This window comes from Acipenser ruthenus, chromosome 11, assembly GCF_902713425.1.
Source record: "Acipenser ruthenus chromosome 11, fAciRut3.2 maternal haplotype, whole genome shotgun sequence".
NCBI classification, from domain to species: domain Eukaryota; kingdom Metazoa; phylum Chordata; class Actinopteri; order Acipenseriformes; family Acipenseridae; genus Acipenser; species Acipenser ruthenus.
The window spans coordinates 39,542,573-39,568,042 of record NC_081199.1 but is presented as its reverse complement, the minus strand read 5'-3'; the positions used below and the strand labels follow the sequence as shown (position 1 = coordinate 39,568,042).

Below are 25,470 nucleotides of genomic sequence, written 5' to 3'. Positions count from 1 at the left end.
AGTATACATATTGCAACGTGCATTAGGGACCCTCTAGTTCCCAGTTGCAGTATTGGAATGCACCAGTGTGTGTGTGTCTGAGTTCTAGAGGGTTATGGGGTATGATTGACAGGTAAGTGTCCTATGGGTGTTGTTATCAGGTTTTGTTTGGATTATTATAGGTGTTTGACTCCCAGGGCGGAGGGATAAGGGTTTTGATTAGTAAGGGATGCCCTGAGTATAGAGAGAGAGCAGAGACTTGAGACTGTGCCTTTAAAATGTGGTCCCAACCTCATCTTTATCCAGACACCCCTGTAGCCTCAATATTCTTCAAACAAGAAATGCTTACATATAAAGAAAAATAAAACAACTTAAATTAGATCAATTACTGGTCATCCGTACCAGACTTAGGGCTAAACCTTTATAAACTTGAAGCAGTCACTTTAACTTGGTGTTGCAGTCTTGTAGGAATGCCCTCAGTACAACCTTGCCATTAAAAACCTTCCTTGTGTATTGCAGGTTCTGTACAGGCAGAAGTGGGATGAGATCAAGGACAGGTACTTGCTCCCCCCAGATGCCCCTGAACTTGTGCGAGCTGTGAAGAATGCTGCTAACTTCAGTCAGGTAACTATAAAATAAAAGGTTCCTGTGCGAAATCAATGTCTGTAAAATCTTGGACTCTAGTGAATGAATGCCGTGTCTGAAAGTATGGGTTTGGGGTTAGTTGTGGCTGCTGTCACTTTTCTTTATTCTTTAGAGCAAGTCTTAACATCCTTCCTAAAAAATAAGTTTTACAGTTATTAATGTAGTAAATCACTGTCAGTTAAACCCCATCATTGTTTATATCTGTTAAACCCCTTACATTTTATTCAAAGTTATACATTTGGTTTAGTTTTTTGTTTGTTTTTTTATAATTAAAGCAGAAAAAAATTACAGTGAACTTTACCTTTAATACAGGTAGTGAATATAAAAAGCAATATCAACAGCCAAACAATTAAGGGCTTGTGTACATGTTGTTTATTATTATTATTATTATTATTATTTATTTCTTAGCAGACGCCCTTATCCAGGGCGACTTACAATTGTAAGCAAATACATTTCAAGTATCACAGTACAAGTAATAATACAATTAAGAGCAAGATAAATACAATGACTTTGGTTCAAGCAAGTACAAGTGTGACAAAATACAATTCAATAATACAGCAGGTAACATTTATGCTACAAATGTGCTTAGCACGTTGTTTAGTGGCTGAACACAATGTTATGTTATTTGAAATGCTAACCATGGTTTTTCATTTTGTTTTTCTAAAGAAACTGTACACTGAAGCCTGGGATGAGGATAAGACTATGTACTACCCTTACAGTGACAGCCCTGAGCTCAGGAGGGTTGCAAAAGCCCAGAAAATAATGAGTGATGTACGTTGTAATTCACAGTTATCTCTGAAATAATAGTTTAGCAATACAATCATAAAGACAGATGATACTGGTCTCTTAAACATAATGTGCAGAATACAGGTAGTCCATTTTAGAAAGACATTGTAGGGTTAATGCACATTGCTAATAACTTAGACATTTGTGTTGACATTAGCTGATAGTAAAATTGGCTTTTTGTGCAATTAATCCAACTGTCTTCAGAAGCAGCACACAGGTGCAGTTCTGTATTTAGTCTTAAAAGCAAGAAAGTTCAGCTGCTGTTTCTATAGTGTTTCCATCTCCTTGCCGTTGCATGGTGTTTGCAATCATTCGGAGTGCTCCTTATTGCAGTTACTCAAATACTATTGCTCTCTAAGAACAAGTGAGAATTCGATTGAATTGCAAGAGCAGCTAAAACTTGAGACAGGTTACCAGCAGTATCTAGTACTGGAGCAGTAATAGGGCTTGTTCTGTTTAGTTGATGATCTCTTTTTCAATCTCACTTCATATAGATTCAGTACAAGAAGGGACATGATGAACGCAAGGCCAAGTACACCTCGCTGGCTGACCCCCCTGAGGTGATCCTCGCCAAGAAGGTGTTCACACAGCGCAGTGATGTAAGTACTGTGAGCCTTTCAATGATAATACCAATATAACCCATCACACAGCACAGTGATGTAAGTACTGTGAGCCTGTGAATATAAACCATCACACAGCTGCCTCCCCCTTTCAGATAACTGCATTTTAACAGTTAAAACCCTGCTCATTGAATTCAGATCAAGTCCGTTTTTAGTATGTCGGATTAAATACATGTATAGTGGAGCGTATAGATATAAATATATGTATAGTGTGCAAGTACTGGTTGTAATGTTCTTTTCTCTCCAGACTATAAAAAGAGCATTGCAGTGATCTTGTTGTTTCTCTGCAGCTCAAGTACCACGAGGAATATAATAAGAATGTGAAGGGCAAGTGGAGCCAGACTCCTTGCTATGAGGTTGCTGTTGCAAGAATGGTCTCTGACAACCTCAGCAGTGTAAGTATGAACAAAACACAGAAGCATGCTAATGATTACTCCAATCACAGCTAAGGGCCGTGTTTATCAAAGCTTTACGCCAGTCCCTGATGCATTTCTATTTTTTCAATGAAGATTCCACGCCAAGCAAGTAGCATTTTAGTTTAAGTGACTGTACTTCCTTGAAATATGTACAGTGCAATGCAAATTAAAACCGAAAAAATCTAATCAAAAACATTAACTTAACTTTTGAGAAAATATTTATGGAGTTAGTAATTTGTAAGTGTACTGTCTAAATCTGTTTTATATTTTATTTAAATGTTAAATTACAATGTGAATATTACAGAAAGGCAGTGAAGATATATTTCTAGAATGTTATACTGTGTGTATGTATATCTATCTATCTATCTATCTATCTATCTATCTATCTATCTATATATATGTCTTTGTAATTCTAGAAAAAGTACCAGGCTGCTTACGAGGATATGAAAGATCAGATTTACTTCATGCAAACAGATACCCAAGAGTACGACATGAACAAGAAGGCAAGGATTGCTGCTAGCACGGTACGTACCCAGAGCTTAGACTCACTGCCCCTGAACTAAACCTTCCCCAAGCCCTACAATTCAACTGTCCCACAGCTCATGCTTATGAGATGCTACTGAGTTGACCTTCAGAATCACGAATACACGAGAACCTTTTCAAACTCTTTGTCATGCTAGTACTGGGACTGCAAAGCCCTGAGATGATCTCAGTTGTGATTGGCGACAGTCAGTTCCCTCAGTAGAGGGGCTGGTGGTGGAAACCAAGTAAACAGATGAATGTAGAGATCAGTGTTTAAACCAGAATTATAATATCCCTTATAACATTTTCTTTAGTTTCTTTAAGGTAGGTAAGTGCAAGTTACTAAGCATTTTTCCCTGTTTTTTTAATAGGTGCAATACAGACAAGATTTTGAGAAGACCAAAAGTGTTGCAGATTATAATGTGCTTCCTGCTACAGAGAATCCTCTGCTGAGGCAGCTTAGATACGCTGGGAAGATCTTGAGTGATGTAAGTATTACAAACAGCAAATAGGAACGCCATGGCAAATGGAGTCACCGAATGTTGGTGATATGGCCTGGTGCGTGTGTTGCTACTGTTTCATTTTCAAGTTTAAGTGTCGTCCCATTGACACATTTGTCTTCTCTTTTTATTCTTTCAGAAAAATTACAAGGGCTCGTACGAGAAATCAAGAGGAAAAAGTATTAACTACTGCGACACGCCAAAGTTTAAAATGGATAACGTGCTGAAGCAGTTTAGTGACGTAAGTGATGCCAATCCTGTCAATTACATTTCCATAGGAGTGAACCTTTGCACGTAGTTAAACGTTACTGAATTACTCTTTCGACTTTTAATATTTGTATTTTTTGTCTTTTTTTTGTTACAGGTCAAATATAAAGAGGCTTATGAGACGAATGTTAAGGGGCATTATATGGGCAGCTATGAGAACCCGGACATGCTCCACTGTCAGAAGATGGAAGAGCTGAAGAGTGATGTAAGTTCAACAATGTTTTTTAAATGGTTTTTACTCCGGTTTTCTCCCCAACTTGGAATGCCCAATTATTATTTTTATTCCGGTTCACCGCTGCAACCCCCCAGTGAGTCGGGAAACACACGTCCTCTGAAACGTGTTCCTGCCAATCCGTCATTTTTCGCACTGCGGATCCACAGCGAAGCCACCAGACCTATAGTGCCGGAGGACAACACAGTCCTGAATGGCTCCACTGCAGACCCGCAGGCACCCTATCAGCCACAGGGGTCGCTAGTGTGCGGTGAACCGTGGATTGCCCTGCCGACCTAAGCCCTCCCTACCTGGGCGGCGCTCTGCCAATTGTGCGCCGCCCCCTAGGAACCCCTAGTCACGGTCAGCAGTGACAAAGCCTGGATTTGAACCTACGATCTCCAGGCTATAGGGCGTATCCTGCACTCCACGCTGAGTGCCGTTACTGGATGCGCCACTCGGGAGCCCCCAGATCAGCAGTCTTTATGAACAAATATTAAAAAGGAAAACAAAACAATGTTGGGAGTGATTGGATTGCCTGTTCTTGATGTTACGTTAATTCTATAATTAGTAGTATACTGTTATATTTTACATTTGCTTGTTCTTTGTGGCTATGTTTCAAACCTTATAGACTTATGAATAGTGGGTCCATGTAAAAAATACCCTCCAAACACATTTTTTTCTTCTTCATTTTTTTCAGAAAAACTACAGGGCTGATTATGAAGCGGATAAGACAAGATGCTATTTTGCTCAAACTATTACTCCCGAATATGAAGCTATAAAGAAATCATACCAGTGTAAAGATGTAAGTGTTCTGAAATAGCTCATTAGTGTTGACAGTAGAACCTGTCATATCCGATGTCATTGGTTCCAGGGGTCCATCGGATATGTGAACAAGTCTGTCTCAGAGGGAGTCGTTATACTACATTGCAATTGCTTTATTAACGTCGGGGCACTATAAATAAACATCGTCAGATACAGCAGTACTATACAAAGAAAATCAGTAAAGATTACTGCACACAAATTCAGTATCAAAAACAAAGCGCTGTCCATGTGGCTAAAACTGTACTTTCTCAGTCCATGTCAAAGTGATTAGACGATTTCTTTTTTTGCAACGAAAGAGTGTTAATCCGAGATAGAAATGGAGTTCAAAATAATAATAAAAAAAAGGAAACACGCACATACTTTTGAAGGTGGCAAACTTGTGGAAAAAATGTTGTTTCATCTTTTTAATGGTACAGTAATTATATTAATCCCACGCTTTTTAGTTCTGTTTTAGTTTACGTTAACTTGTGACAGCTAGAATGTAAATACCCATCTCGTCTTTATGGCACCTGTTTTTTATTTTTATTTTTTTATATGCACCTAAATCTGTTCTGTCCTGGTAAAAGTTGTTACTGTTTTAGACCCGTAATAAAATGTGTATTGACCCGTTTCCATCTGTACTGTTCAATCGGTACCAGCATCATGTGTTCAGTGAATTCCACATGCCAGAAATACATCGGTTAATAGAGGATATTATATCATACAAGATTGGCTAGGGATACGCCATAATCATAAGCCATGTCTATACTGACATCCAGTGGTTACAATGTGAAGTACAAGTGAGAATTAACACCATTGATTTTGTAAGTCTTTGTAGGACAAATATTGTGTCATTAACGATCAGTTTAGGATTGTTTAACTATTAGGAGCATGCTATTTTTAGTTGACCGTTTTCTAATAGAACCTACTATTTTGTGATTCTATAAATGTCATATACCAACCAGGGCAATCTTTATGTGCAGTTAAGATTATTTTCACACACATTTTTGTTTTAAATGTTTTAAATAGACTTTATATGATTCCATTAACTTTCTCTTTTCTTTCAGAGTGTATACAGACATCATCCAGATACTGTTAAATTTACACAAGTGACGGATTCCCCAGGATCAGTACAAGCAGCAATCAATGCAAGACAGCTAAGTGACGTAAGTATCTTAAACACGCAGCTTCTGCTAAGCAGACAGTTCTAGCAACATTTTTTAAACGGTCTTCTAAATGATCTTCTGTTCTGTTTCTTTTTTTGTCCACTTGTTTTACAGCTTAACTATAAAGAAAAATATGAGAAAGAGAAATTCAAATACTCCCTGCCTGTCGACTATCCATTTTTCATTCAGTCCAGAGTCAATGCCTTCAACCTCAGTGACGTAAGTATTTTACAAACAGTAAACAGTCTTGAACAATCTTGAGTGCAAGCAAAACTTCATTAGTTTCATATAAACTGTGCGTTACGACTCTGTTTTAACTGAAGAAAAGGATTTTGCATTTATATACAATGGTGATCATTAGCATGTGCACCCTTGTAACAGCAAAACCCTGATTTAGCACATATTGTACTTGTATATACAAATATAGGAACAGTATTGCAAGGTCCTATTTAGTATGTAGTATTTAATAATCTTGGCATCTTGGCACTGGATTTCATCCCAGCTTGAGTTAACACCAGTTTTTTTTTACTTTCCATTTCCTGATTTCCAGAACTGTTACAAGTATGAATGGGACAAAACAAAAGCCAAGAAGTTTGAGATCAAAGTGGATGCGATTCCCCTTCTTGCTGCTCGAGCTCACACTAATATCGCCAGTGATGTAAGTTTCAGCACAGTGTCATCGGAACTGCATGCAGAAATATATATTTTTAAATCTCATCCCTTATAAAAGTTTACCACAGTATTTTTTCTCTTTTGCCACGCTTTTCCCATACAGTACTGTGCATTTACTATAGTTTACTCTGGTTTACCATGTTTTTAAATATGCTTTACTAAACTTTTATAAGGGATGTATCTGTTGTTATATTTTGAAAATGGACACCATTTTCATAATTGCAATTGATGGTAAAATCCCGTTCACATTTCAAACTGTTATTTTATTTCTACGTGATCCCTTCTCAGGTGAAGTATAAGAAAGAGTACGAGAAGTCCAGAGGGAAGATGGTGGGAGCTCTCAGCATTCAAGATGATCCCAAGATTTTACATTCTGTCCATGTGGCTAAAATCCAAAGTGAAGTAAGTTATATGAAATCTGTCAGCTGTACTGTACAAACTCTTCCCTTTTGTGTCGATTGGCTTTCTACTGGATCTCTGTCTATCTATGGATACATTCATGTTATATATACAGTAAGACTGAATGCTCATAACATGTTTTTGTTCATTCTGATATCAGCGCGAGTACAAGAAGGACTATGAAAAGATGAAGACCAAATACCACGCTCCACTGGATATGATCCTGGTTACCCTGGCGAAGAAATCCCAGAGCATTGCCAGCAACACAGACTATAAGAAATTGCACCACAGCTACTTTTACCCCCCTGACAGCATGTCTGTGGAGCTGGCGAAGAAAGCTTACACCATGCAGAGCGAGGTAGGCAAATCACCTGCGTTACCTAAATGAGCTTCTTATTTATCCATGGGTGTACCAGTTACACGTACCAGGGATTGCCCATTAGGTCAGCTTAATAGTTTCCCTTTCAGTTATTCATTCATAATGTAGGAAAGGTCTCAGAGACAACTAATTAAATGAAGTCTTGTTTATTAAAGCACGCAGCAATTACAGATAAGTAAGAAGGAATTGAAGAACCTCACCTAAGTTATCCCGGAGCGAGATGACAAAGAGACCCCAACAGGCAACTTCTGGAGCTAGCCGCTACATTTGAACATTTTTATTTGAACATTTTTTGCCCCCAAATTGTTTTCTCAGATATTAAAGACAATGCAGAAATACAGTTAGAATGCAATGTAAAGCTGACATTGTGTAAATGTATTCGTGTAGTGCAGCCTGCGCTGATCTCTCTGCATTGGGGTCAGTGCGCTCATGCCGTTGTGTGTAGGCAGTGATGGAAACTTCAGCTGCAGAGAAGCCCAGGGAGGTTTGCTCAGTTTGCTCAGCTTGTTATCCTGTGTTTTTTCTTGTTTCTAGAATGATTACCGATCGGATTACAATAACTACCACAAGGGCACTGGCTGGGTTCCTTATGGCTCTATGGAAGTGGAAAATGCCAAAAAAGCTGGAGCGATCCTAAACGAGGCAAGTCTGCCCTGGGGCTCAAAATCCATACTGGATGTTAAAATGAACACAGTGAAGTGATTGACGTAGCTGTTGACAGGGTGCCAGTGCTGTACTCCAGGGGCACCAGGTGCAATGCGTACCAGTTATTAAAAGGTGGCTCGGCAGATGTTTCCTGTACTGTATTGTAGTTATTCTAGCTAGACTGAATTATTTTATAGACACAGCAATGGTTTTAAACAATAACACCTTTTGTTGGTGACAAAAAATTTTATAAATACATTTGCTTCCACATCCTTACTTAAGTCATACCAATAAAAAGGTAATATGACTGAAAACTGGACGAATGATAAAACCCCAGAGCTTCTTCACTTGTGTTTACTTTGCACTACATTTATTTATTTTGTTGCCACCCAACTGATCATCTTTCAATTGTGGGGTATAAACCCAATCACAAAATCGCCTTATATCCCCTTATGAGATACGAGATATAGGCTTTATATAAGATACTTCCTACAGCATGTATGTCAGTCTATATTATTTTGTGGTAAACTGTTCATTCATAGCATTCTTTTTTTATTATTCAGAAAAAGTACCGCCAGCACCCAGACACTATTAAATTCACTGCGATTGAGGACAATCCAATCATGGTGCAGGCAAAGATCAACCAACACCAGAGGAGTGATGTAAGTCACCTTGTATTCTGTGACCCATTCCTGCGGCAGTTGCCATGTGAAAAATGTGCATATGCTTGTTTTGTTTGAATCTACACAGTATTACAAAATAAATTAACAACTGGAATATCCCCCTTGTTTTTTTCTATAGCTGAACTACAAGAAAGCGGGCGAGAAGGTCATGCACAAATATATAATGAATCCAGATGAACCCGCACTGATCCAGTCTAAAGTCAATGCTGTCAATATCAGCCAGGTAAGAACAGGCAATGAACCAGACGCCTTCTCCTCTCTGTACGGTCTGTTGTGTTGAGTGGAGATATTTTTGCCATCTTGACTGCAATGTTTTTTGTTCTCTTGCAGAGCTGCTACACTCTTGACTGGAAGGATACGATTCGCAAAGGCTATGACCTCAGGGTTGATGCAATCCCTATTATTGCTGCTAAGGCTGCTCGCAAGGCTGCTAGTGATGTAAGTGCTTATCTTCCCATTCTTAAAGGAACATGGCCAAAGCTCTCACTGCAATATCTTCCCATACTTTGATTGAAGCTAACTTTAGGTACTAATTTGAGAACAGTTTAGAAATAATCTGTATGTCCACGCTGCTATTTTCTTAAACTTTGACATCTATAAATGTGGCTATAAATGGTCTGCGGTAAATGTTTTGCTACATTGTGTCAATGAGGCAGCCTTGTGAACCAGAGGATTGCATCAATGACTACGTTAAGAGCCGGTGAAATGAAAAGTTTTGGTTAATGAAATTCTTTAAATTTAACATTGTTCCTTGTTTGTTTCTCACTAGTTCCAGTACAAGAAGGAATATGAAAAGCAAAGAGGCCATCATGTGGGCTTCCGCAGCCTGCAGGACGACCCCAAGCTGGTCCACTACATGAACGTGGCTAAGATGCAGTCTGAGCGCGAGTACAAGAAGGACTACGAGAAGTCCAAGACCAAGTACCACACTCCCATAGACATGTTTAACGTGATAAACGCTAAGAAGGCTCAGGACATCGCCAGCAACACCGGCTACAAGCAGCTGATCCATCACTACAGCCTCCTGCCCGACGCCATGAACCTGCAGCTTTCCAAGAACATGATGCAAATCCAGAGCAATGTAAGTGAACCCAAATCGGATTGTCTTACGTGGTTGAAAAGCTAAGCAATGGCATTTTGTAAAATTAAGATGACTTTATTTAGTTCTTCATTTTCTTTTTTTTTATATGGTAGACAGTAAAAATAAAGAAACAAATGAAGTTGTCTTTTTGTAACGATGTGAAGTGAGTGCCTTTGATAATGTATTTTTGTAATTAAACAAATTGCTGTTTATTGTATTCATTCCATTCTTTCCACAGAATGAATACAAAGCTGATTATTCTAACTGGGTGAAAGGAACAGGGTGGATCCCGATTGGTTCTCTGGATGTGGAGAAGGCCAAGAAGGCAGGGGAAGCCCTGAATGAGAAGAAGTACAGACAGCACCCCGACACCATCAAGTTCACCAGCGTGACCGACTCCCTTGTCATGGTTCAGGCTAAACTCAACGCTCACCAGCTCAGCGACGTGAGTCAAGTCAAAGGATTGTCTTCCATCCAGTTTTGTAAATACTGTAGATGTATTCCCCAGCCTGGGCTTCATTGATAGCACATCCAGAACTCGGTGGGCTTCCTAGTTCCATATTGCATGCTGTTAAACAAAACAAATACCGTAGTCACAGCCCAACTGAATCATTTGAAGGCCATTTTTATTTATCTAGCCATAGCGTGAGCATTTCAAACTTGACGTGCCTACTTTGACAGTGTGAGTCAGCAGCTGGGTTTGGCTTTAGAACCAGTGTTTTCTGGAACCCAGTCCTAAGCTTTAACAACTGAGCCACAGTGCTTCTGTTCACATTTAGTATTCATGTTGCCCTCAGTGGTAGAACCCCCCCAAAACACCAACAGCCTTTTACGGTATATTAATATGCTTCTATAGTTTGCATGTCATTAGGAGTAATGCAGTTCATTTCTTATTACAGAAAGAATACAAAGCTGGCGCTGAAGAGATAAAGCACACGTATCACCTCCCAGCCGACGCACCGGAGTTAATCCAGGCTAAATGCAATGCCATTAACATCAGTGAGGTAAGTGCTGCACAACCTTTACCCTAATAGATGCCTCTTTTGTATTGGAAAAGGTGAGACATTTGAAACCATAGTAATTCACGTTAGGTAAGATGTACATGATTAGCTTTGCTAGCAATACGTACTTTAGTTGTAACATCTTGCTATGTTTAATGTGAGGTGGGTGAGGACATGCAGTGGGTGATATAAATGTATTGAGAGCCATCATACCTTAATATGTGATTTGAAACACTAAAACCGACTCTTTTTATTGCAGAAATGCTACAAAATGAAATGGAACAAGAGCCTGCTTAAAGGACACAACCTGAAACAGGATGCTATCTCTATTGTTGCTGCTAAGGCATCCAGAAACATTGCTAGTGATGTAAGTACAGTACCGAGCAGCTGCTGGCTTCCAGTACAGTACATACACGCACACTTGAACATATTACACACCTTTGATAAACCCCTAAAGTAATTCATATTTTAAAGCTAATTATATTTTAAAGATATTTTAAATACCAGTTACCACGATAACATTTGGGATATTTTACATGCAGTTTTCTTTTTTTTTATAGGGCCAAAATAATAAAAACATTTTACATTGTTCTAGATTGGGCGAATTATATAAACAATTCTGCATAAACGGTTTGTTATTTAGTTTATTTTTTACAATTAAAACAATTTAGTCTAATACATATTGTTTTATTGTGTATTTAGAAATAAATTGTCATGTGTTTGAAACAATATAATTGAATAACAAGAACATGAATAGAGTGCTGTTGATTTTCAAGATTCTATCAGCCTGTGAAGTGTCTTGATGAATTGTGAAACGTTTCATCTCTTTGCAGTACAAGTACAAGTTGGCTTATGAGAAGGCGAGAGGCCATCACGTGGGCTTCCGCAGCCTGCAGGACGACCCCAAGCTGGTCCACTACATGAACGTGGCTAAGATGCAGTCTGAGCGCGAGTACAAGAAGGACTACGAGAAGTCCAAGACCAAGTACCACACTCCTGTAGACATGGTCAGCATCACATCAGCCAAGAAATCTCAAGAAGTGGCTACCAACAGCGGCTACAAGCAGCTGCTCCACAACTACACCTTTCTCCCCGACGCCATGAACGTGGAGCTGTCCAGGAACATGATGCGCATTCAGAGTAACGTAAGCTCGCTCTTCATCCAAGCCACGCTCTCATACACTATGCTGCACCACGACCATACCCAGCCCTCTTATCATTATGATTATAAAGATACCTTTTTGTTTAAGGAGTTCAGAAGCCCTGAAACACAAATTGTTAGCGACATTGTGTATTTAAACATGCTTTTTTCCTTTGATTGATGAATTTTAATACTATGGTCAAGGGTGTATCCAATATCTAAATGTACTGCAAAAGGTAATCCTAGAACCAACACTTATAAAGACGTCTAGTCTAAACGTTTATTAACCCTTTCAGTCCTGAAATATTTTTGTTGAGCTGAAGAAGGAACTCCTATATTGAGTATACCTGAGAACAGGAATTTTTTTTTTATATCTATTAATACTACTTCAGAATGGGACCTGGGAGCCCCATGAGGTTCTAACGTAATTTGCGACGGAATATCTAAACATACTTTGCTAAGATCAGACTGAAAGGGTTAAAAGATTACTCGCTGTGTGACGGTGCTTTCTTTTCTCTTGCAGAATGAGTATAAGTCTGACTACAACAACTGGTTCAAAGGTATTGGTTGGGTCCCGATCGGGTCGCTGGATGTAGAGAAAGCAAAGAAGGCAGGGCAAGCTCTGAATGAGAGCAAATACCGGCAACACCCAGACACCATCAAATTCACCTCCGTGACTGACTCCATGAACATGGTCCTTGCAACAAGCAACAGCAAACAACTCAGTGAAGTACGGGACCTTCAAGAAAATGCTTAACCACTGAAGCAGGCATAACAAATAGTCTTTACTTACAGTATTGCATATTGTATCACACATATAATATACACCATCTGGACTGAATGCTGCATTACTCTGTATTATAATTCATCCTGCAATGGGTAAATGAGTGAAGCAGATTAAACATTTTTATAACAAGCAGCTAAAACTCATAGCACTCAACCAAAAGGCAAAACAAAGTAGTTTGGGTTGATAGTGGAGAGAATGGCAGCAAAGGGTTAACAGATAGAGGTGCAAACTTGAACAGTCAGCAGAGGTAAAAAAAAAAGAATAATAAATGAAAGATACAGCTAAAAAGGGATGACACCACAGGTCTCCCAGAAATGTACTTAACCGTTTGCTGTTCTCATTTTCTTTCCCCAGATCACCTATAAAGCCCCTGGTGAGAAACTGAAGCATAAATACCACCTGCCATCGGACAGCCCGCAGTTTTTACAGGCTAAGGCCAACGCCTTGAATATCAGTGAGGTAACTTATTCCAGACGTGCTGGTTGCTTGCCTTAAAAACACATGAAAGAGGGTGCAGTTGTTGAGCTTTCTGATACAATCATCATCATCATCATCATCATCATCATCATCATCATAGTCAATTTTCCATTTGGCCCACAAAGCTGTAATTTGCTTCCCAACCTGAACAAACCATTGTTTTTTTTTTGGTTTATGAATTAATGCTGGTCATGGTTTGGCCATGGCCCCCCATATGTTACTGCCATGCAATACATTGGAATATTGATTTAACAGTTTCCACAAAAACCCTTTTGCTGTTGTGCATTCGACAACATTTGTGCTCTCAGAGAGTGAAAATACATGAGTTGGATCTCTGAAGCAGTGATTTAAAGCTTTCATCAATGACTTGTTTTGTTTTTCTTTTAGTCTTACTACAAGCAGAGCTGGATCAAGCATCTTGCCAAGGGATATGACTTGAAACCAGATTCAATTTCTGTCCTTGCTGCTAAAGCTTCAAGAAACATTGCCAGTGATGTGAGTATTTATTTATTACTTTTGTTTTACTCAAAAGGTAAATGTATAACGTTAGTGAGACTGAAACCCTGAATCTCAATATATTTGAAATGCACAATAACAATATGTATATGTTTTTTTTTTTCTTTCTTCAGTACAAGTACAAGTTGGCTTATGAGAAGGCGAGAGGCCATCATGTGGGCTTCCGCAGCCTGCAGGACGACCCCAAGCTGGTCCACTACATGAACGTGGCTAAGATGCAGTCTGAGCGCGAGTACAAGAAGGACTACGAGAAGTCCAAGACCAAGTACCACACTCCTGCAGACACGGTCAGCGTCAATCAGGCCAAGCAGGCCATGGCTGTCATAACCAACTCCAACTACAAGCAGCACTTCCACAACTACACCCTCCTCCCTGATTCCATGAATGTGCAACTGGCCCAGAACATGATGCGCATTCAGAGTGATGTAAGTTGTCCGAATGTTGTCATATATAGTGTACCACCAGAACCATGGTTTAAGTTCTAATGTCAATAATATTTAGAACCTTTATGCATACTGCTTTACTTATCCCTTAAAAGTTGGGTTATTGGGGATTCCAGAGGAAGCGTCCCATTGGCCTTGGCACTCCCGCAGGTTTGGGAGGCAAAACTGGAAGGAACTGTTTCTCCTTGTCGCGCTGCAGCACACCCTACAGGTCAGGTGCCCAGTGAGCTCAGCAGACACCTGCAGGGCTGGCCTTTGTCCTCCAGAGGCCGCTAGCTCGCTGAATTTCGTTGTCGAGTTCCTGGGTGTAGAAGAGGAAGCTGGCTTGGTCGTGGGATTGGAGGACGCCCACTGAACCTTCAGTTCCCCTGAGTTCTGTGGGAAAAATTGCAGCGGTGACGGGAAAAAATGATTGGACATTCTAAATTGGGAAGAAAATCAGGGGTACTGTAAGAAGAAACTTGGGTTATTGTCTTCCTTCATTGTAAGGATGTGCATTAGTAACTTGTATTTTGATATCTCTCTCTCTCTCTCACTCTCATCAGAATGAATACAAGAGTGATTACAACAACTGGTTTAAAGGGATGGGGTGGGTGCCAATCGGTTCTCTTGGAGTGGAAACTGCAAAGAAAGGTTCTGAAATCAAGAGCGAGAAGAAGTACCGTCAGCTCCCCGAAACCTTGAAATTTAGCAAACTGATGGACTCCATGGACCTTGTTCTGGCTAAGGCTAATGCTCAGACAATGAATATGGTACGTGGTATTCCTATTGTAAAGTATTAAAGGTGTAGGACCCTATATGGTTAGATACAGCCCACGAGTGCTTCCCATACAGCCTTGACAATGTTGTTTCCTAGTTGCATTGGTGCTGCAAGATCTATTCTCAAGGTAAATTATAACCAGACCTATGAAACTTTAGGCTGGCTTAGTCTGGAGGACTACAAATAGGTAGATAGGTACAAGTAGAGTGCAGGGAGGCAACATTTTTGAAGAATGTCCTAAAAAGGAATTTCAAGTTAGTCTAATACTGCCGCTTCAATACCCATTCTATCAATCAACATAACATGTAATCCACTGTTTGCTGCTGTTTTTGCAGAGAGCATACAGAGATGTCTGGAACAAGGAGAAGACCAAGCTCCACATCATGCCGGACACTCCTGAAATAATTCTGTCCAAAGCCAACCAGATCAATGTCAGCGAGGTATGCTAACAAATTGAATTCTGTAGATTAGCATTATCTTTCAATCTATAAGAATTTTGTTTAGGTCAATATTCCAATATTAACAGAGGCACAAGCCTGTATATACTGTTTAACGGAAGGTACTTTACATTCTTTTCATGTGTTTGTTTTTGACTTTGTGTTTCGTCTTTAGAAAGCCTATAAACAAGGCTTGGAAGAAATGAAGAAGAAGGGATATGACCTCAAACCTGATTCCATTTCAGTCAAGGCTGCTAAGGCTAACAGTAATATTGCAAGTGACGTGAGTGTTGCTTTTTTTTCTTCACATATCAGTGAATCTATGTACAGTAATAAAGTATAAACTCTGCTCAGGTACTTATTCAACAGCCAGTATGGGGTCACTAGGCAGTAATAGTACAGATTGAAATGTATTTTCCCTTTATTCACGCTGATTTAGGAATATATTATAAGTATATACCCAGACAGCATAAACACATACAGATATATACAAGGAATGACATTGTTTTCATATATTGAATGCGCTCTACACATCAATACACATTGAAGTCTTGAACCATATTCTGAAGTAAAATAGCCAGCAAGATACTGCACATACTGTACAGCTGTTTCATATGTGCTTGTACACGTTTTGGTTGAGTGTACATATTACATGTTGAATGTATATCGTGTAAGGTGTATTGAACAGCATTATCTTTTCACAGTACAAGTACAAGTTGGCTTATGAGAAGGCGAGAGGCCATCACGTGGGCTTCCGCAGCCTGCAGGACGACCCCAAGCTGGTCCACTACATGAACGTGGCTAAGATGCAGTCTGAGCGCGAGTACAAGAAGGACTACGAGAAGTCCAAGACCAAGTACCACACTCCCATAGACATGTTCAGTGTCATTGCTGCCAGGAACTCGCAGAATGTGACCTCCAATACTGGCTACAGGCAGCATTTCAACCACTACACGGTTCTGCCTGATGCAATGAACCTGGAGCTGTGCAGGAACATGATGCACATTCAGAGTGACGTAAGTACTGGAGTAGCTCTAGCAAATAAACTAATTCAGAAATCTAATTCTACATATAAATATAAAGGCAGCAGTCGTTGGGTCAAATACAAGCACTTAATAACTTTGTTATAAACGTGTTGTTTGTTAATACAGTAAAGGCCAGCATTAATCGGTTACTCAGCATTGACTGTGTTTCTGAAATGTCTGGATACACAAATCTTTTAGTTTGTATATGAACCCCTTCAGGTACACAAGGAATGGCACACTTGTTGTGCAAACGGTTTCTTCCTAAAATGCTCTTGAGAGTGACTCAAGTATCACGAGGAGTAAACTGACTATTTAGATGACCAGATCCAACCTGCCAGTAAATTGTAAACCCTGGGTTGTGTACCTCAATGCAAAAATAAGAAAGTTAGCTTCATTTTATTTGAGGGACACATATGTCCCTTGTACCTTAAAGGGTTAAAGTGTTTCTGTAATATGAATAATATAAATATGAGTTTGAATGTTAACCTATGTAATATATATATTTTTTTTCTTTCAGAACGCGTATAAATCTGACTACAACAACTGGTTCAAAGGAACAGGTTGGGTCCCAATCGGCTCACTGGAAATTGAGAAGAACAAGAAGGCCGGGGAGATTCTGAGCGAAAAGAAATACCGTCAACATCCAGACACCATTAAATTCACCAGCGTCACTGACTCCATGGAAGTAGTCCTGGCTCAGGCCAATGCTAAGATAATGAGCAAGGTCAGTGTTCTTGTATTTTTAAATAATAATAATAGTAATAATAATAATAATTGAATAACGTATGCAATTTTTTAAAATGTTTTTTTTTTATTTTAGCTTAACAATACGTCTCAATTAATATCAGACATGGTTGTAATTTTCAAATAATTACAGCAGTACAATATTTTAAGTAAAATGTTTCTTTTTGTTTTTTTTTTGTTTTTTTAGCACCTGTACACAGACGCCTGGGACAAAATGAAGACCTCTATCCATGTCATGCCCGACACACCTGAAATTGTTCTGGCTAAAGCAAATGCCATTGTAATGAGCGAGGTGAGTATGAGCAGATTGCGCTCTCCCTGGAGAATCGTGTTTGCAGTTCAGAGGAGAGGTATCCTTATACAGTATTGTGCTATGTGTCTTGAGCTTTGTTAGACTGGTGAAACAAATTAGAGCTTATCTTTGTATGCCAAGACCTATTTGCCTTCACTAAGAGAGTAGATATACTGCATTTCTGTGTTAGAGCATCATATTTAAGGAGTCAGTAAGTGTTATTGCAACTAATGTACACAGTCGATTATGTATTAACCCACATTAAAATACAAATATTTTGAAGGCGTGTGTGTGTGCGTGTTAAATGAAATGTCACAGAAGCTAGTAGTCCTATCACGTTCAGTGCACTGCAAATACCACGTCAGTATTAGCAGGACAAGCTCAGTGCAGTATTGTTATTATTTATTATTTGTTTATTTAGCAGACGCCTTTATCCAAGACGACTTACAGAGTCTAGGGTGTGTGAACTATGCATCAGCTGCAGAGTCACTTACAATTACGTCTCACCCGAAAGACAGAGCACAAGGAGGTTAAGTGACTTGCTCAGGATCACACAATGAGTCAGTGGCTGAGGTGGGATTTGAACCGGGGACCTCCTGGTTACAAGCCCTTTTCTTTAACCACTGGACCACACAGCCTCCAGCTAGTCTGGTTACGAAACGTTGTGCTGTGAATGATTTTTTAACGAATGCATTGTACAGTACCTTACCTTCCCTTTTCTTAAAGTCTTTAAACTGTATCTCTGTATAATCACATGCTCAAACTTGCTGTCGACCCCAAATCACAAGTATATTTAAACATCTTTGCATTAATGAGATCAACCTGTATTTATGTGATCTGTATGTTTCTTTACATGTGTTTATTTAGTTTCTGATTTGTTATTTTTTTATTCCTAAATTTCAGAAAAAGTACAGGCTGGGGATGGAATTGTCTAAGAAGAAGGGTTATGATTTGAGAGTGGATGCTATTGCAATCAAGGCTGCTAAAGCTTCAAGTAACATCGCCAGTGACGTATGTGTTTTGGACTTCATTTTATTCTGTTCTGTGCTATTTAAGATACAGTTCAATGTTCCCAGACCTCTTTTGGCAGACACAAATTTAAATAATTCTGCTTTTGCATTATGTTCATATATTTACACTCTGAATATACCATATATCATTTTTTTATTGGTTTTCCTGTTTTTTATTTATTTATTTATTGCTGATCAAATAACATTGATCTGTTGAATTGTAACCACAAATACATTCATTGCTACATAGAAAACAGTAAAATTCTTTGGCAAACTTTTTGTCTTTCTGAATGTTTTCTTATGTATTTTAGTACTGCTGCGTATTCTACCATGTTAATAATAAACTGTTTCTAAAAACATAACAGTACAAGTACAAGTTGGCTTATGAGAAGGCGAGAGGCCATCATGTGGGCTTCCGCAGCCTGCAGGACGACCCCAAGCTGGTCCACTACATGAACGTGGCTAAGATGCAGTCTGAGCGCGAGTACAAGAAGGACTACGAGAAGTCCAAGACCAAGTACCACACTCCTGCAGACACGGTCAGCGTCAATCAGGCCAAGCAGGCCATGGCTGTCATAACCAACTCCAGCTACAAGCAGCACTTCCACAACTACACCCTCCTCCCTGATTCCATGAATGTGCAACTGGCCCGGAATATGAACTTCATTCAGAGTGATGTAAGCGTCTTCTCCTTCTCATGCTGGTGTGAATGTATGAAACGTAGGGGATAGAAAGCCAATTGTGGCGTATGAATTGGATTTGACTCCTGCTTCTGAAGACATGGATATTTAGCCATGTAACAGGCTAGGGCTGTGGCCCAGATGGCATTGGCAGGAAAGAGACTCAGAGACAAGGAAGCTGCAGTTTAAGTGCATATGTGCATGTTTAATACACAAAACAAAGAACACAGGAACAAACAATGATAGATGCAAGTCAGGAAGGTGGGACATTGCCCAGCAGCACTGGGAAATGTATTTATTATTATTTTTGTAGTAGATTTTATTTTTTAATGGGAATAGGGTAAAGTCAGCATGAATTGATTAACCATTTCCACAGTTTTTCAGGTGTTTTCCGGTGTTTATTGGCTATCTACCGATTTCATTTTTTTTGTATCAGGGGTGTTTTATCGGGCTTTATCGGTTAAAACCGAAAATCAGAAGCCCTAAATATAACATACTGCAGATTTGGTTGGGCGATTGCTAGTATAGAGTTAGCAGTCTGTATGTTAAGAAATCTGCACCTGTTATTTTTTTCCTCAGAATGCTTACAAAAGCGATTACAACAGCTGGTTTAAAGGCATGGGCTGGGTACCGATAGGCTCCCTGGAAGTGGAGAAAGCGAAGAACGCTTCTAAAATCAGGAGCGAGAAGAAGTACCGGCAGCACCCTAGCACCGTGAAGTTCACCTCCGTAACCGACTCCGTGGACCTGGAGCTAGCCAAGGCAAATGCGCTGACCATGAATAAGGTAAGAGATGAAGACCTTCATTTTACACCCCCCTGCATCTTTGTAGAGCATGGTATTACGCAATAGCAATACATCCGAGAACATATATGATTCTTACAGGAAACTGTAAAAAAAAAAAAAAAAAAAAAACAACAAGCTTTTTCAGAGCCATGATTATTGTGACCTAAAAAGCCCTGAGTTTAAAAAAAAAAAAAAATTGAAGTTTTGTTTTTATCTTCCGCAGTCTGTTCGTGCCGTTACATACATCACAGTGCTGCGTTTTTAACACTGCAGTCTAAGTTAACCATTTGCACGGGAATTGCTTCTGCATTTTCCTTAAAATAAACACTGTTTCTTCTTTTACATTAGAATATGATTCATTTATTCATGTTTTATTTTTTATTCCATTAGCATCTGTACACAGGAGCCTGGGAGGCTGAGAAAGGGAAGACTCACGTCACGTCAGACTTGCCTGAAATCGTGCTAGCCAAGCAGAACAAAGTGGCTATCAGTGAGGTGTGTACATATTCAAAATGTTAACACCTGCCAGCAGCATCACTAACCCTTACTGTGCATTTGTCATGTACAAACCTGTCGCTTCTCATTTTCATTTTAACAGCTATACATGTAATACAATAAATGCTATTTCATGTACTACATTTTTGTCTTTTAAATTTCAGAAATTGTACAAACTTGCCTGGGAGGAATCTAAGAAGAAAGGATATGACCTGAGATCTGATGCAATTTCCATCAAAGCGGCCAGAGCCTCCAGGGACATTGCTAGCGACGTATGGACCTTTGTTTGCTTTGTTTCAAGCTTCGTAGTTTCCAATTATTTCAGGAATAAAGCAACTGCTTTAAGTTCAGGACATCCTTTTACAATACTTTAGTAGATGATCAAAAAAATAATAACATTGTTTTCCTTGTACGTTTCTATTTACAGTACAAGTACAAGGAAGGCTTCCGCAAGCAAACCGGACACCACATTGGAGCCCGCAGCATCCAAGACGACCCCCTGCTTCTCCTGGCTTTACACTCGGCCAAGATCGCTAGTGACGCAGAGTACAAGAAGGAATTTGACAAGTCCAAGACTAAGTTCAACCTGCCGGTAGACATGCTGGCCTTTGAGTTGGCTAAGAAAAACCAGATCCAGGTCAGCGACATCGACTACAAACACCTCCTGCACAAGTGGACGTGCCTGCCAGACCAGAACGACGTTGTCCACGCCAGAAAGGTCTATGACATCCAGAGTGATGTAAGTCGTGAATAGACAAAGAAAAATATAATTTCAAGCAATGATCTTGGTATTTTATGGTTAAAAACAGATTAGGACAGGTATATTTCTTTATTAATATTCTGCATTAAATATTTAATTCATTTTACTGTGAAGACATGGCTGACATTCTCCACTTATAAATGTTATTCTTTTGTCTTTCAGAATGAATATAAATCTGAGTACAACAGCTATTTCAAAGGGTTGGGTTGGGTCCCGATTGGCTCGCTGGATGTTGAGAAGTCCAAAAAGGCCGGGGAGATTCTGAGCGAGAAGAAATACCGTCAACCTCCAGACACCATTAAATTCACCAGCGTCACTGACTCCATGGAAGTAGTCCTTGCTCAGGCCAATGCTAAGACAATGAGCAAGGTAAGTGTCATTCTTCATAGTACAATCCAGTAGTGCAGAACAGCTCTCACAGCCTGGGTAGTGCAGGTCACATTTAACCTTGACCTCAAACCTGCTTAACCAAGGATAGTGTTGATTTCAAAACACGAAAAGCTGTCCTTCCCTCATGTTTACAACTGAGTAACAATCAATGGCAAATCCACGTTGAGTGTTTAAAAGAAGATTATTTTCCACTCATCCAGGGCGCTGACATTTTTACTGCCATACCAGTGTGCCAAGGCCGTAAATGGAAGTAAAAATGTCAGTGCCTCGGGTGAGAGTAAAATAACCTTCCAATCGGCTTTTAAACACTCAAACAGGAAGTGATTTACTGTTGAGTGTTAGTCAATTGTAAACATGAGGGAAGGACAGATTTTTGTGTTTTGAAATCAACACATGAAATCAATGGATTTATTTAATACCTGATGATTTGAAATACTTCTTAAAGGTAATTCTAAGTGTGAGGATGAGTTTCTGCACACTGTGGGCCATGTTGTCTTTTAGGGCATGGTGACCAGCTGTACTGTATTTTCTTACAAGCAAAGAAAAACTCTAACATGGCAGCAGCAATTGTTATTACTAAGTAGTAATAGTAGTAGTAGTAGTGATAATGAATATATTACAAATAATGTTTTGATGTTACATTTTTTAACAGAAACTGTACAGTGAAGCCTGGGAAAATGAGAAGACCAAGATTCATATAATGCCTGACACACCTGAAATCATCCTGGCCAAATTCAACGCTGTCAACACCAGTGAGGTACTACACAGCAGCATGGTGTGGAATAAATAAAATGGACAGATAATTAGTACTGCTTCATGTGTGAACTGCATCTTTCATCACCACCCATACATTCACAGAGTAGCAGTACCCCACCTTGAGTATACGATCTTAGGAGTTCTGAAATGGTCTACAGGTATCAATTGTTGGAAACAGTGGTTACCAGCCCTGAAGTTTAAACCTCTGAATTCAACAACAGGCCGGTGCAGTACTGTAAAATAATACAGTGAATGGTTTTGGTTTTAAGCTTTTTGGCTGCTGACTTATATTTCCTTCCAAACATAAACTAGACAAGATGGCAGACAGTGTTATTGATATAAAGCTGTATTAATGTGTTCTATAGTTTTCTTTTCCTTTGTTTTTATTTGGTTTCTGATTTATTAATTTATTTTTATTACTTCATTTCAGAAAAAGTACAGACTGGCGCTGGAAGATTCAAAGAAGATGGGATATGATCTTAGAGCTGATGCTATTTCTATCAAGGCTGCTAAGGCATCATGTAACATTGCCAGTGATGTAAGAATGATTGGATTTTTATTTATTTTATAATGACAGTAATAAAGAGATCTTTTAAGAAGTAATGTAATGCATTTGAACAAATACAACATTGCTGTCCTGGGTCGTCATGCTTTTTACATTAAAACATGGATGAACTTCACACAAAGCTTGTTGGAAACCAGTGCAGAACTCTGTGGTGGAATGACAGCCCTATTTAATACAGTTGTGTGTATGTTATTCCTCCCTCCTATATGTACTGGCCATATCCCTTGCATTGGTTTAGGATATGTTTTTTAAATAAGGTAGGTGCACAGGTTTTGACATGCCTAGTTCATATTTCCTATGCCCTTGTATCGGTAGGGTGTTTAAGGTAAAGAGATAAGGTTGCAAAGAGGAATGCTTGGGTGTGGAAGGCGGGGTTGGTCTTTCCTATTTACAGGCTGTAGTAGGTAGATTAGGTTAAACATCTGAATACTGCACTTGTTAAAGTTTTTGGTAAATGTTTTTCTTTCCTTAGTACAAGTACAAGGAAGGCTTCCGCAAGCAAACCGGACACCACATTGGAGCCCGCAGCATCCAAGACGACCCCCTGCTTCTCCTGGCTTTACACTCGGCCAAGATCGCTAGTGACGCAGAGTACAAGAAGGAATTTGACAAGTCCAAGACTAGGTTCAACCTGCCAGTAGACATGCTGGCCTTTGAGTTGGCTAAGAAAAACCAGATCCAGGTCAGCGACATCGACTACAAACACCTCCTGCACAAGTGGACGTGTCTGCCAGACCAGAACGACGTTGTCCAAGCCAGAAAGGTCTATGACATCCAGAGCGATGTAAGTTCAACTTGTTTCACAGCTGAGTGAGGAATTAAGAAATCTGACTAATAACACTACAGTAGCTCAACAAATAAAAGGTCATTAGGAAAGATAAAAAAGGAAACACTGAGATTATTAAGAAATTAAATATTCAATTTAAATTGCCATGCTAGTTTTGCTATACATAAAAAAATTAAAATAAACAAAACATATCTGATGTCAGGGAGGCTGAAAATTAACAAAAAAAGCAGTTCTATGATGCTACCCAGCTATATAATACTGACAAACATGAGTTTGAACTGTTCTGTTACTGAGCTATCTTTCGGGATCCTGAATTAATGTATGCATTTATTTTGTATCCGGCTGTACCCAGGCTGTGTATAAGGCTGACCTGCAGTGGTTGAGAGGCATTGGCTGGACCCCCATCGGGTCGCTCGATGTTGAGAAAGCCAAGAAGGCTGGAGAGATCCTGAGTGAGAATAAATACCGCCAACATCCAAGCACGTGGAAATTCACAAGCAAAACTGATGCAATGCCACTAGCCCTGGCCAAGGCCAACGCACACACAATTAACAAGGTAAACATTTTATTTTGCTGCAGATTTTCCAGTATAATAGTAATAATTATAATTTGTCATTCTTATCCATGGTGGAGAATCTGGTGCATGTTAAGAAATAACTTATTTTCACAATCTCTCTGCAGAAATTGTACACTGAAGCCTGGGAGAAAGACAAGACCAAGATTCACGTCATGCCCGACTCAATGGAGATCACGTTGGCACAAAAAAACAAAGTCACCTACAGTGAGGTAAGTGCTCCTTTGTCTTGATTTTTTGCAATAGTTTACACATGAAGATGCTTTTTCAGTTTAGTTGATTTACACCATATTAAACTGGAACTGGACTCTGCAATAAATAGTGATTTATATATCTGCAGAAACAATACAAACTTGCTAATGAAGAGTCCAAGAAGAAGGGCTATGACCTGCGTGCCGATGCCATCTCAATCAAGGCAGCCAGAGCCTCCAGGGATATCGCCAGTGACGTAAGTTATTACTATTTTATTTTATGAAAGTGACAAACAAAAAAATTGTGTCTGTTCTGTAGAAATCTTGCAGAAATACAACACCAGTGGGGTAAGTTAGAGTACACTTTTTAGTTCTGATATGTATATTAAGAATTAATCATTGAAAGACTTCACATTATTTTCTTACAGTACAAGTACAAGGAAGGCTTCCGCAAGCAAACCGGACACCACATTGGAGCCCGCAGCATCCAAGACGACCCCCTGCTTCTCCTGGCTTTACACTCGGCCAAGATCGCTAGTGACGCAGAGTACAAGAAGGAATTTGACAAGTCCAAGACTAGGTTCAACCTGCCAGTAGACATGCTGGCCTTTGAGTTGGCTAAGAAAAACCAGATCCAGGTCAGCGACATCGACTACAAACACCTCCTGCACAAGTGGACGTGTCTGCCAGACCAGAACGACGTTGTCCAAGCCAGAAAGGTCTATGACATCCAGAGCGATGTAAGTTCAACTTGTTTCACAGCTGAGTGAGGAATTAAGAAATCTGACTAATAACACTACAGTAGCTCAACAAATAAAGGGTCATTAGGAAAGATAAAAAAGGAAACACTGAGATTATTAAGAAATTAAATATTAATTTTAAATTGCCATGCTAGTTTTGCTATACATAAAAAAATTAAAATAAACAAAACATGTTTGATGTCAGGGAGGCTGAAAATTAACAAAAAAAGCAGTTCTATGATGCTACTCAGCTATATAAGACTGACAAACATGAGTTTGAACTGTTCGGCAAGTATTGTACAATATATGTTGTTTATGCTATATTTACCTTCTGTTAC

General features: G+C 39.4%; 1 protein-coding gene across 22 annotated transcripts in view; it reads left to right on the top strand.

Moving 5' to 3' along the window:
• LOC117427004 (nebulin-like) overlaps positions 1–25,470 on the top strand; it is an 84,798-nt gene that overhangs the window by 6,834 nt on the left and 52,494 nt on the right. For all 22 annotated transcript variants that reach the window (XM_059033897.1, XM_059033899.1, XM_034045325.3 and 19 more), the window contains 47 exons: positions 499–603; positions 1,291–1,395; positions 1,905–2,009; positions 2,321–2,425; positions 2,863–2,970; positions 3,340–3,456; positions 3,608–3,709; positions 3,833–3,940; positions 4,647–4,751; positions 5,818–5,916; positions 6,031–6,135; positions 6,467–6,574; positions 6,877–6,990; positions 7,148–7,345; positions 7,901–8,008; positions 8,575–8,673; positions 8,813–8,917; positions 9,025–9,132; positions 9,464–9,775; positions 10,014–10,220; positions 10,675–10,779; positions 11,036–11,143; positions 11,610–11,921; positions 12,441–12,647; positions 13,059–13,163; positions 13,569–13,676; positions 13,811–14,122; positions 14,686–14,892; positions 15,236–15,340; positions 15,513–15,620; positions 16,042–16,353; positions 16,880–17,086; positions 17,294–17,398; positions 18,302–18,409; positions 18,774–19,085; positions 19,668–19,874; positions 20,265–20,369; positions 20,534–20,641; positions 20,797–21,108; positions 21,292–21,498; positions 22,172–22,276; positions 22,706–22,813; positions 23,313–23,624; positions 23,980–24,183; positions 24,309–24,413; positions 24,542–24,649; positions 24,821–25,132. In XM_059033897.1, the coding sequence (XP_058889880.1) occupies positions 499–603; positions 1,291–1,395; positions 1,905–2,009; positions 2,321–2,425; positions 2,863–2,970; positions 3,340–3,456; positions 3,608–3,709; positions 3,833–3,940; positions 4,647–4,751; positions 5,818–5,916; positions 6,031–6,135; positions 6,467–6,574; positions 6,877–6,990; positions 7,148–7,345; positions 7,901–8,008; positions 8,575–8,673; positions 8,813–8,917; positions 9,025–9,132; positions 9,464–9,775; positions 10,014–10,220; positions 10,675–10,779; positions 11,036–11,143; positions 11,610–11,921; positions 12,441–12,647; positions 13,059–13,163; positions 13,569–13,676; positions 13,811–14,122; positions 14,686–14,892; positions 15,236–15,340; positions 15,513–15,620; positions 16,042–16,353; positions 16,880–17,086; positions 17,294–17,398; positions 18,302–18,409; positions 18,774–19,085; positions 19,668–19,874; positions 20,265–20,369; positions 20,534–20,641; positions 20,797–21,108; positions 21,292–21,498; positions 22,172–22,276; positions 22,706–22,813; positions 23,313–23,624; positions 23,980–24,183; positions 24,309–24,413; positions 24,542–24,649; positions 24,821–25,132 (7,437 nt within the window). The remainder of the gene's footprint in view (positions 1–498; positions 604–1,290; positions 1,396–1,904; positions 2,010–2,320; positions 2,426–2,862; positions 2,971–3,339; positions 3,457–3,607; positions 3,710–3,832; positions 3,941–4,646; positions 4,752–5,817; positions 5,917–6,030; positions 6,136–6,466; positions 6,575–6,876; positions 6,991–7,147; positions 7,346–7,900; positions 8,009–8,574; positions 8,674–8,812; positions 8,918–9,024; positions 9,133–9,463; positions 9,776–10,013; positions 10,221–10,674; positions 10,780–11,035; positions 11,144–11,609; positions 11,922–12,440; positions 12,648–13,058; positions 13,164–13,568; positions 13,677–13,810; positions 14,123–14,685; positions 14,893–15,235; positions 15,341–15,512; positions 15,621–16,041; positions 16,354–16,879; positions 17,087–17,293; positions 17,399–18,301; positions 18,410–18,773; positions 19,086–19,667; positions 19,875–20,264; positions 20,370–20,533; positions 20,642–20,796; positions 21,109–21,291; positions 21,499–22,171; positions 22,277–22,705; positions 22,814–23,312; positions 23,625–23,979; positions 24,184–24,308; positions 24,414–24,541; positions 24,650–24,820; positions 25,133–25,470) is intronic.